The sequence below is a fragment of the Antrostomus carolinensis genome, unplaced genomic scaffold (genome assembly GCF_000700745.2).
Source record: "Antrostomus carolinensis isolate BGI_N321 unplaced genomic scaffold, ASM70074v2 scaffold39500, whole genome shotgun sequence".
Classification (NCBI taxonomy): Eukaryota; Metazoa; Chordata; class Aves; order Caprimulgiformes; family Caprimulgidae; genus Antrostomus; species Antrostomus carolinensis.
Genome location: NW_010288399.1, coordinates 49,008 through 61,310, shown reverse-complemented (window position 1 = coordinate 61,310; position 12,303 = coordinate 49,008). Strand labels below are relative to the sequence as shown.

The following is a 12,303-nucleotide window of genomic DNA, read 5'->3' as shown; positions in this document are numbered from 1 at the left end:
AGCCACCGGTGGGGTCTGCCCGGCGCTGCCCCAGCCGCTCCGTGCGACCTTGGGCGCGTCCCTTGGTTCAGACGGCGCCCCCGGGCAGCGGGGAGAGCCCCTGCCCTTGCTGCTGGGCTGTTTCAGGACGGGGCAAGGCCGGTGGAGGTGAAGAACTTCGGTTCTTTCCTCCTTCGTGGCTCTTGTGGAAGGTGGTGCAGCAGCAAAGGTGTAAAAGGCACGGCTGGGACAGACAGCAGCCAAGGTGACCTTGCCTGGGTGCCTGGCTTTGCCCCGGGGGTTTGGAGGCTGCCAAGCCCCCAGTGATGGGCTTCCCCTCTTTCTCCCCTAGTGACTGCGGTAGGGTCAGACATGCCCTTCTCAAACAGCCACAACCTCCTGAAGATGAAGTACAGTCCTGCGGATGAGTTCCCCGACCTGAGCGTTCACAACAATCACATGGCCAAGGTGCTGACCCCGGACCTGTACAAGAAGTTGAGGGATAAGCAGACTTCCAGTGGATTTACACTGGATGATGTCATTCAGACTGGGGTTGACAACCCAGGTAATGGTCGGGGACTGTTAGATCTGCATAATGATCTGTTCTCCCTCCTTAGTGGAAGTGCTTCTTGACAATGGCATCCAAAGCTCTTCAGCTACTGAGAGGCAAATCTAAAGCATTGAGAGATGGCTCTAAACGCATGGCTGTGTTAAGAAGCCTTGTTCTATCAAGCCATGTTCCTTGCTGTGATCTGGCATACCAATTCCCAGGGACTCCAATTATGTAACTGCTCTGCTAAATACTTTCAATCTGGAAAAAAAAAACCCCATCCAAAAACCAAACCAAATGCATTCTAATTATAACACAAACGGGGTTAAAAAAAAGTCATCTTACCTGGCTCTTCTGGTCTGTTCCTATTCCAAACTGGTTATGTGATGTTCTCTAGCACTTCTATGAAAAAAGGGGGAGCAGATGTGTTTACATGTTAACATTACAGTATTTATTTTTACTCCAGCAATATCAAAATGGCCCAACTAAATAATCAGAGACTGCCTCCTGATGAGGAGTACCCGGACCTGAGCGCCCACAACAACCACATGGCCAAAGTTCTAACCCTGGATTTATACAAGAAACTGAGAGACAGAGTCACGCCCAGTGGCTTCACCCTGGATGATGTCATTCAGACTGGGGTTGATAATCCTGGTAAAATGCGTTGAGAGTATTCTGTGTGAACCAGCTGAAGTAACTGGTGCTTTTGAATATGGTGACTTAAAACTAATCTTGTGGAGGTGGTATTTATGAGCAGACTACAGAAATGCAGCTCTGTCTGCAGCAGAATGAATAAACAGCGAAGCATGCTCGCTTACAGCAAAGCATGATTGTTTAGACATAAAGTTCTAGCCGGTGGTCTAAATTAGCTAGTGAAATTGGATTTGCTGTGCAAATTTGTCCTAAACCAAGCTTGAAAAATGAGCGTGGTTTAATAGCAACAGCTATATGGATTTTTGTAGCACTGCATTTGGCTAACTGGATGAAGTGTAAAATGTAGGGTCTCCCCAAATGTTTTTATGTAAGAATGCATTTCTAAGTGACTAGACCTACCACTAAAGAACTTGCCTGGTTAGTGCTGTGCTGGAGTACAGCCAACCATCACCCAAACTTAGCTCTCCTGACTTTATTACCACTCCAGGCCATCCCTTCATAATGACGGTAGGATGCGTAGCTGGCGATGAAGAATCGTATGATGTGTTTAAGGAACTCTTTGATCCAGTTATTGAAGACAGGCATGGTGGCTACAAACCAACTGATGAGCACAAGACTGACCTGAATGCTGATAACCTGCAGGTACTAACTTTTGATCAGTTACTGATGCCTACTGATCTGAGGACTGGGTAAAGTTGTTGGCAGCTGTCTGAACTGATGGCTCAGGCTCTGCCTCCTTGCTTTCACCCAGCACAGACTGACAGGCTGTGTGTCCAGTGCAATCGGACTTAAGAGCTTGCTGCTGTAGGAAGTCAATGGCTGGGTAGAACCAGGCAGATGGTATGCAGCAGGAGCTTGCTTCATGTGCTGCTGCAACATAGGTCATGCAAAATACATTCAACGTGTATTTCCATGAACTGTGTGCTGTAGTAGTCAAGATAAACAACACAGTCCTAGGAGTCAAGGACTGTCATAAAACTTAACACTTCCTACTGTCTGATCTTGGATCTTAAATGTGGTTTCATACTATATAATAGACCTTGTTATTGCTAGGAGTAAGGATTTCTGCCTGTTCTATGGGTTTCAGATGTTACTGTAGACTCTAAGAATTCTTGATGCCATGTTGATGGGCTAGCCATAGGTCATCTTGAAAATAAGAAACTTTGGGTGACAGCAGTGAATAATTTTCATTTGGAAGAGTAAACACTTAAGTAAACAAGGATTTGCCTCATGTTAACATGTCTGTTACCCCTTCAGATTGCAGATCTGAAAGGGTAACAGAAGCCCAGACCTCAATCTGAAATGGATGCAAAGCTGATGGTCTGGCGGTATACCTGTCTTCTAGCACTACTTAGTAGCTGTAGCCTCAAAACAAGGGTTGTTACACAGATACTTGAGCTAATGCTGAAGAAAATAGTCCTGAAGGAAGACACTGGCTTCCAGGACAAGTAGTCAATATCTCAAGGTCAAAGTGCACATTTAAAGGCATGAGAGCTACGTGTATTTAGGGTAGGTATCTTGGCAACAGGGTTGTACTCACTGGTTTCCTCATCTTCTAGGGAGGTGATGACCTGGATCCCAATTACGTCCTAAGTTCCCGTGTCAGAACTGGTAGAAGCATCCGTGGATTCTGTCTTCCCCCGCACTGTAGTCGAGGAGAGAGGCGGGCTATTGAAAAGCTCTCTGTTGAAGGTAAAATGAGAACTGGGTGCCTTGGGGAAACTATTTATGTCCTTTGCGCAAGAGGTGTTCTTTGCAGTTTGAACATGGAGGCAGTTGGCAAAAGCAGCATCCCTCAAGACTTAGTCTGAACGTGGAGCCTTCCCTGAAAAAGGCTCATTACGTTACAGCTGCATCAGCATTGCAGTTTGTAGCTGAGAGCAAGAGCACATGTCAGAGGGAAGTTGGACTCCATTAATGAAGTTGACCTTTGCTGATCTTGAAAACTTCTTTGTATGTGTGTGTGGAAAGAGGTTGGTTCATCATGGCTCAAAACTGAAATATAACAGGTATGTAGCAACTTCAGGGCTTGAGTCATGGCTGCAGTATTTTGTGGCTGCTTTTAATTGACTTTCATTAATCTTCAGCTTGCTTAGAGGTGCAGTCTTGTTCCAAATGTGCAGTTGACTAGAGTAAGCCATAGTTTTCAGTGGAACTCAGCTGCAGGTTTCTTCTGTTGCCTCCCAGCTCTATTATAAAGTGAGAGGAAAGGATCCACTCAAGGTGCAATTCTGGAGACTGAGAGTGTTCCAGAACCTCTCGAGGGCAGGGTAACAGTCCTGACTGGAATAATACTGTTTGTTATATTCATGACCTTGATTCACCTTGCAAGAAAGCACTCCACTTCTACAGTTAAATGGCAGTAATGACTCTATACTGCATGTGAGGGAACAAAGGCTACTTGTATAAGCCTGGAAGGTGCAGACAAATCATCTGATCTGTAATGCTGCAAAGGCAATGCCATTGGAGATGAAAGCAAGGGAGGAACCAAACCCAGCAGATCAGACATTGCCATGCTTTGTGTGTGGTCTCTAAAGTGCTGGGAATGTCTAGCATCTTTGGTCCCTTCCTAAAAGTGGCTCTCTCTTTCAGCTCTGGGTAGTCTGGAAGGTGATCTCAAGGGGAAGTACTATGCTCTGAGGAACATGACTGATGCAGAGCAGCAGCAGCTGATTGATGATCACTTCTTGTTTGACAAACCAGTTTCTCCTCTTCTGTTGGCATCTGGGATGGCACGAGATTGGCCTGATGCCAGGGGTATCTGGTGAGTATGACTGGAAGGAGAGGGGTTGTACAAAGTCCCTGCAAAAATATCTTGCAGTTTTGGTTGTAGCTTGTACTGTTGTCCAAAATGGCAGCTTCTGAACTTGTATTATGGAATCTAATGAGAAGCTTGCATGGTATCCTCTGGAGAAGTTGCATCTAAACCAGCAGAATTTGGACAAGTGTCACCATGCACCACAGTGGGCTGGTAGGAACAAGCCTGCTTGGCTAGCCTGTTCCCAGAGCCTACCTAGCCAACTCAGGTTGGTGAAGCACCAGACAGTAGTCGAAGCAGCTTATGAAAGTAGATCACTTCTAAAGGAGTAGATGTGCTTCTACATTCAGCTCCTGTCCTGGGAGCTTAGAGTAACTTGTGGTAACAAACCATGGCTTAGCTCAGACTTGATACTGGATGCGTAGTCACTCCCTTGTAGTCTCATGGCGTCTGCTTGCAAAAACTCGCTGATGCTGGACTAGTTATGACTTTACCTGTACTAGTGATAAGATTTTTGCCCCCTGCCCCCAGAGACTTGGTGACATGAGTTGACTGATGCAGAGGTATGGAATGGGAGGATTCTGCATGTCAGATGTAGGTCACCTACATAAAACTCTGCATCCTGGGAGCTTCTGCAGCATAATTAACTTGCTCCCTTGTAAGCCAAGGGCTAGGTTTTTATCAGCTGGGATACTCCAATCTTATTACTTCAGTACAACCCAGAGGAAGCACGCTTTGTTTCTGTAGGTCACCTTTAAGATTGCATCATCTACCTGCAGATTGCCAGCACTAGATAGCGCTGTCATCTGAGTATGACTAATCTACAAGCTTGAAGTGTTAAGTCTCAGTGTTGTCTGCATAAATAACTTTCCTCAGGTACTAGTTAATTTTTGATCCTAATCAAGCTGAGAAATTATCAGTGTGACAAATATTGATGATAGTACTTGCTGCCAGCTGCAAGCTAGGACAAGAGGGACCCATTGGTATTCAGAGGTTTTTACAGCATCTCTGAAGGGCCCTGGTCTACTACTAGTGCTGAAAAGTCAACTTAGTTCTCTGATAATGTACAAAGTGAAGTTTAATAGAATCTGACAGAATTCTGATAGGAGACTGTTACACATTGTTAACATGGTGTCATCATGAATATCACTGTACAGAGCTGCCTCAAAGTCTGTACTGATCACCCTTCTGCAAACTCTGCTGAACAGATGAAATCTCTAAGTTTGTAAACTCAGGGCACAAGTGAGCTGGGGAGATGGCTGGATTTTAGGGTACGATACTGTAAGACTGGCTAATGTCATGTTATTACTCACTCTGACCTGTTTAGATATAGGCCAATTCAAGCTCCCTCTTGAAAAGAGCAGGGTAAAAACTACTGGCTTAACTCTGTTAGGTCCCGCACAGACAAAAGAAGTAAGACTAATTTCTTTGAAGAGGCAACTAAGTGAGGCTCTCAAAATAAAAGCTACAATGATGGGTAATTTGGTGCTATTACAATTACCTTGACAATGTCAGCTGGGTCAGACAACAAGTTGCTTGCCTTGTCTCCTAGGCACAATAACAACAAGACCTTCCTTGTTTGGATCAATGAGGAGGATCACCTTAGAGTTATTTCCATGCAGAAAGGTGGCAACATGAAGGAAGTATTTACCCGCTTCTGTACTGGGCTGACAAAGGTAAATCAATATTGCCTGAGCTATAAGTTCAAATGGTACGTGACTCTCTGGTTAGAGCTGAGAACACAAATTCTTTGAAGCCCCCTCCCGGGTCCTGCATGGTGGTGCTTCATAGCTTGGGTCTCTGGGAATACCTTGATGAGGTCTAGAGCTGTGAGGGCTCTGAAACACACATATTAGCAAAGCATTGTGGCTGTGAAATCTAGAATATGTCCTCTGATGTGGTACCCTTATCCAAGTGTCTAAACTGTTCTTAAAGGATTTCTACATGTTTCTATAAATGGAGCATTGAGAAACTCTGGGTGGGAGAAGAAAGCTTGAATGTGGGCAGGCAAAGCTGGACTGAAGTTTCTAGCCTGAATGCTTTTCTCAGCTTCTAGTCTTGCTATGAACTTGAGGCTTACCAGCCCCTTTGCTAATCCTAACAGATGTGCCAGCTTGAAATGTACTAAATCAAGCTTCCCAACAGATAGTGACTTCAGATTTTTGTAGTGTAGCTTCAACTTAGTCTGTCTCACTGCTAGGAGCAAGATTAAGGCCTTAAAAGCCCCTTGTTGGTGATGCTTTTTTCCAAATGGAGGGGGCTTATGTGACTGACTTAAATAGCTGTTCAAACTGTTGTGGCTGTTGCTATGTAACTGAAGCTGTAAATGAGCACTAATGGATGACCTACATCCTTCAGGCAGAGAACAATCTCTAAACATCCATTCTCTCCATTTATAGATAGAAACTCTCTTCAAGTCCAAAAACTATGAGTTCATGTGGAATCCACACTTGGGCTACATCCTGACCTGCCCATCTAACCTTGGGACAGGGCTCCGTGCTGGGGTGCACATCAAGCTACCACACCTTGGGAAGCATGAGAAGTTTGGAGAAATCCTCAAGAGGCTTCGGCTGCAGAAACGAGGCACAGGTGAGAGATGGTGATAATGATGTCCTAGTCAGGCTGCCCTCAGATACCAGCAAAAGCCTGGCTACAGCCAGAGCCATGTCTTGCTTTGCGCTGGTGGTTCCTGTCAGACCATCCAAAAGGTACCCCTGTAAGCACATGGAGAGAACCAAGTCTTAAAATCATAGCTTGAGGGGAGGGTTTGCCAGTGTTCTGCTTGTGCCTTACTGTATCTGGCTGTCTAGGTATGTCCTGTCTGGTATAATGACCATCTGGTTAAGATTGACCTAATGGCAGCTCTTGCTGTTGTAAGAAGGGATGGGAATCCTGATTTGACTTCTGGCTAGGAAATAGCTACTGTGGGTACTGCTGACCACAGGCTAGATTACTCTTGGGTTACAAGAATAAAGAACTGGCCCAATGGCATGCTCAGTGGCTTGTGTTGGCAGTCAGATCCAGCTTTATCTCCCTGCATGTGGGAGGAAGTGGCAGTGGTGGAGGGAAATGAGGGGAGAAAGGTGGACTTACCTGTGCTCACAGTGGTCAGTGTACTAACTAAATCTCTTGCTCCAGGTGGTGTGGACACTGCTGCTGTTGGAGGGGTGTTTGATGTCTCCAATGCTGATCGTCTTGGCTTCTCTGAGGTGGAGCTGGTGCAGATGGTGGTGGACGGTGTGAAGCTGCTCATTGAAATAGAAAAACGCCTTGAAAAAGGCCAGTCCATTGATGACCTCATACCAGCTCAGAAATAAAGCACTTTATTCTCATGCTTCCTAACTTATTGGATGAATAATAAAATGTCACTCCAATTCAAACCCCTGGGGTCAGAGCCCACTTAGTTACACTGTAGAGAAGTCTTCCATCCATCTGTGTTAGAGTTTATTTTTTTGATGGTTGAGATGTTGCTGAAAACAAAATAAACTATTGTTTTGGCCTGAAGTGTCTTAGATGTGTTAACTGAATGTCTTTGAGATTGAAGTGACTGAGTTTTCTCAGGCTAGAGGGGCTGGTTTTGTGTTCTAGCACAGCTTCCTGGCTGTGCTGCTGCAGTCTCCTTGAGCTGAAGTGTGCTTAAAGCAGTGTCAAAAGAGAACCTTTAACTGATTGTAGTTGCTGTAAACTTGAGAAGTAGTGTTAAACATGAGTCACTGCAAACATGCCTGACCTCCAAGGCTTTAACTTGTGCATCTGCTCATGGCAACTGGAAACTGCCATTATCTGACTACAGCAAGCCAGGCTGATCGTGTAAGGGATGGGAGAGATATGGGTACAAAGGGCTACTGTTCTCAGGTCCTCTTGGGGCTGCAGGGCAATGCTCTGAGGTCAGACCTTCATCCCATAATAACACTGATAGTAAGCTAGTTTGTCGGGGAGATCATATTTTTAATCTCTAGAGATGTGCAGAGAGTTGGTATTAGCAACTAATTGCTCTTTTGGGGGCAAGGAGTGAGATGAAACTTAGACCTGTGCTTCTCAAGTCATTTCACCTCAGTCAGAGAAGAGCTGAGGGCTGTAAGCTGCCTGTCATAGGAAAATACCAGGTAACTGTAGCTTTCTTCAGTTGACTTTTGTTGGCCCATGTACCAGCTGTCCTGTGAACCTAAAACCAAACAGTTAGTCAATTAAAACATGTTAAATAGTTGGGTTTTTTTCCAGACTGAATCTGGCTTGCAAGCTCAGGCTGTTCTCTGGGTGTGAGTTTACAGTGCTGTAACAAGCAGGTCTGTTCTCCAGAATGGGTGTAGTCAGTGTACATGAGTACTTGCTGTGCAGAAGTGTCACATTATTAACCTACAAGAACATTTTCCAGAAGTATTGATAGCTAGGAGCATCGGACCCTTAGTAACAACAGCTTTTACAGCTCATGCAACCTGGGAAGCAGATAGCACCTGCTCAACAGCTCTACCCACTGCTAAAACCTGGCTTTTATTGAGGGAGTGTGATGAAAGGCTGATACAGAACTTCACAGCGAGCAGCTTTATGTAGGCTCAGGTAGCTAAGCTTTCTTTTGTAGAAGCTGTGATATTTCCAAGGCAGTGATTGCAGGCTGTCACTTAGCTGAAGTGATTCCTACATTTGGGGTAAGCTAATTAAATTTTGGTGGGGGAAAGGCTGAGTGAATATCTCAGATGATTATTTTTTTTTTCAGTATAGCTTTCTGTGATTCAAATCTAACCGGGTGGGGGAAGAGGAGATCACATGTAAGAGTTTTGTTCTGTACTGGGTGATGTTCCTGTATTTTGAGTTCATCAGCACAGGGAATTTTCTGTACAAGTCTTGTGAGCAGGGAAGGGAAAACTGTGCAAGAGACAACCAGTAGGTTCTGTATATTCTTTAGATCCCCCTTGCTTTGCTTCAAGTCACTGTTCACAGATGCTTGGCGAATAGCTGGTGCTGCATCTTGCAGTCAGAGAGTGTTCATTTAGTGGTGCCTCTCCTCAACATGGTGTTGTTACTGTGCTCACAGCAATTGTCTAATGGAAGGAGATGCCTGAAAACTTGTCTTTTTTTTTTTTTAGCTATGTCAGCTGGACTAATAAAAACATCTTTCTCCCCGTGCAATTTGTTTCTCCGTTGTCCTTAGCCCACCAGAGCTGCTACATCTCTCCCTCTCATTTTAGCCCCTGGGTTCCTGGGTCTGAGGCAGGACCTGTAGCTGGCTAAAAAATTACAGTCAAAGCAGCAAGCTAGTCCTTAATGCTTGCATCCAACTAGAAAATATTTCTTATTAATTGGTTTTCTTTCCCACCCACCACCTTTGCTGCGTTCCCTCCTGTTGCTGCCATGAGGAATAACACGACCATGCTTTTGTTTCAGCTTGTACAAAGCAACTGAAAATATTCCAGAGAATGAACGTGTCACGGCAAAAGGCTGGACACAGCGACCTACCCCAGCTGGGACTCGCTAAAAACCTGCGATCAAGAGAGAAATTAAACCTCCCACCCCCTCGCCTTAAAAGCTTTGGTTTGATTCTCAGCATTACTCACGTTGCACCCTGGGTGCCTACCGTGGGTCGCGTGGGTACTGCGACCGAATGAAGTGGGTCCTGTGGAGCAGCCGCTCGCTCGTGCCTCGGGCGCCTGAGATGGTGCTGGGCAATGGCAAACTGCCGTGGGTCAGGGGTGCCTTGGCCTTCAACCCAGGGGAGGAGAGGGAGGTCGGCAGTCTCTGCTGTGCTTTGTACAGGGGAACTGCAATTAGCCGTGCTGGCTAATTGCACCGATGTCACCTGGCTTGGGGGAAGGACGCGGGAGCTGGTGCAGCCGGCAGGGCCCTCTGGATGGGTGAGCTCATGCTCTGCATCACACCCAGCAGCGATGACATCATTCCTCACCAAGCCTGGAGCGGTGCACTGGCTCCTCGGTGGCCAGAAAAGTGCTGACGATGTGTGGGTGTAGGCTCGGGGAGGAAAGGAGCAGGGAAGCCCTTCGGGGTGTGCAGGCATGTGTTGCATCTCTAGGCTTTCCCATCAAGTTTCAGCTGAACTTTTCTCTCTTACAGATCCAGGAACTGTGATTGTCGCTGCCGTCCTGCTGCCAGGGAGAGCAGCTGAGCTCTGTAACATGGTCCTTGCGTTGTCCCCTTGCTGCTGTCACACACCCTGCTCCCACAGGCTGGGACGTTGTCCCTCAGCTGCCGGCTCACCACTCAAAACATGCACCATTTTTATAACGTTTTCAAGGAGAATTTCTTTGTCTCATTGTCTTTTTCTTCCCAAGATTTCTGCTCTCCTCTGGGGAGCAGCTGCCTCGCCCCGGCCAGCATGCTGTGCCCATGCAGGGCCATGCCTGCCCTGCAGCAGTCGGTCAGCCCCATCCCCTTCCCTCTCAGCCTGCATTGCCTGCTGCGACCCCAGGGTCCTCATTCAAGGAATTAAGCTGCTTGAGAAACCATTTACCTCTCACATTACACTTATTGGCAGTAGACTGCCCATACATGCTCCTTGCTCCATTTCCATGCTATCTACTGGAGAATTATTAATGGTCTTTCACCCACTTGTGGACTAAGCCACCCAGAGGGTGGTGGTAAGCTCAGTGTTACGGCATTGACCCTCGGCACCCTGCCACGCTGTGGGAAGCTCCCAGGCCTCAGCGAAGTGGCCAAGCTCCTCACACGCTCTCTTGTGCCCCAAAATAAGCAAAGGGACGAGATGGCTGTTTCTCGAGGAGGTCCGAGTGCTCCAGGGAGACTCCTGCTTCTTGGGATGAGGTGACTCCTCTCTCACGAAAGCAAAATCTGGAGCAAAGTGGTTGCCCACTGAGAGCCCTGCCCAGGGTGCAGGAGGCTGCTGCTCAGGTCCTGCCCGCAGCCAGGAATCCTTACTCAGCTCAGCTGGGATCAGCTCAGCTCGGCTTGGCTCAGCTCACCCAGCTGGGCTGGGATCAGCTCAGCTCGGCTCGGCTTGGCTGGGATCAGCTCGGCTCGGCTTGGCTGGGATCAGCTCAGCTCAGCTCAGATCAGCTCAGGTCGGCTCGGCTTGCCTTGGATCCACTCAGCTTGGCTCAGCTCAACCCCAACTGCAGCTGGGGCCAGGACAACAATATCTCCTCTGGCTTTGCATTTTGCTCAGCACAATTAATCCATCACTAGGCCAAGAAGGAAAAGGAGGGTGCTATTGTCTAACGTCTCCGGCACCCATCTTGCAGGGAGGAGGTTTAGGCTCCAGCCTGTCCTCAGACGAGCGTTACCATGTTTTTACGCAATGCGTAATAGCTCCAGCAGGAGAGTTTGAGTGATTTTTTTTTTTTTTCCCTCCACCCACCCACACACCCATGAAATGTGGTAGCGTGGTGGGCAGGGCACTCTTCTGGGAAGGGAGACGGCAGCACAGCCTTTTCATCTCCTGTTTGCTTTTCTTTTTCCCCCGGGGAAGCAGCAGTCCAGCAGGCTCCTTTGGCTGCTCCTTATTCCTCTGTCTAGTCTGTCATTCCACCTCTCCTACAAAAATCGCAGTTATAAAGCTGGAAACACCCAGTGTTATTGCTCCACCAGTGGGACAGGGCACGTGTCCACCATCCTGGGGTTTCGTTGGGTTTTATTTGTCCCCAGTGAAGGGGGAGCCAAGGCCAGCGCTGGAGGAGGACACCCCGTAGCCTAAGATGCTGAGATGAGAGGCTGATAAGAATCACATCATCTCTTGCACTGCTTGACCCTCTTCCCCTCTCTCTGACATGTTGGGGTTTATTTTCTTACACAGAAATTACACAAGCTCCTGGCCAGCTCCATTTCCAGGCCCGGACTGGTTGCCCCGGGTTCCCGGCCCCATGGCCCCTCTGCCTCCCCAGCTGTGAGCCACTGGCCGCTGCACGGGAAAACCCTCGGGCTGCAGAGCTGTTTGGAAAAGGTTTCCCCCACCTTTCAAAAAAACCCCTTTTTTTTTTGTCCGAATGCTTCATCGAGCCAGGTCGAGCAGGCGCAGGTGAGAAGCCACGGCTACTACATCCACAGTGTGGGTCTAGTAATTAAATTGGCAGCGTGGGCTTGGACTGGGATTGACAATTAATGGGGGAAATCTGCATTACCAGACAGGGTAAAAATAAACAGAGACGCATCCAAACCTACCGAAGATTTTTGTTTTCCTCCTCCAGACAGTGAGTAAGACTATGAGAAACGATGAGAAACCATGTGTGTGCGTGTGTATATATATATATATATATATGTATATTTTTATATATACATATATAAGTATATTTTAATATATATGTGTGTGTGTGTGTGTGTGTGTGTGTGTATATATATATATGAATATAAACTTTCAAAGGATAAAATGTCTCATACTTAACACCCAGGAAAATGG

The 12,303-nt window shown here is 47.0% G+C and overlaps 1 protein-coding gene across 2 annotated transcripts; it reads left to right on the top strand.

Moving 5' to 3' along the window:
* Positions 1 to 262: 262 nt before the first annotated feature.
* CKB (creatine kinase B) lies at positions 263 to 7,445 on the top strand. Of its 2 annotated transcripts, none has more exons than XM_010166615.1 (7): positions 263 to 544; positions 1,671 to 1,825; positions 2,743 to 2,875; positions 3,776 to 3,947; positions 5,494 to 5,617; positions 6,341 to 6,530; positions 7,080 to 7,445. In XM_010166615.1, exons 1-7 carry the CDS (start codon positions 352 to 354, stop codon positions 7,256 to 7,258), a joined length of 1,146 nt encoding a protein of 381 aa, XP_010164917.1. In that variant the 5' UTR covers positions 263 to 351; the 3' UTR covers positions 7,259 to 7,445. The 2 variants fall into 2 exon arrangements, with proteins under 2 accessions (XP_010164917.1, XP_010164924.1); XM_010166622.1 differs by lacking the exon at positions 263 to 544 and adding an exon at positions 996 to 1,183.
* Positions 7,446 to 12,303: the final 4,858 nt, after the last annotated feature.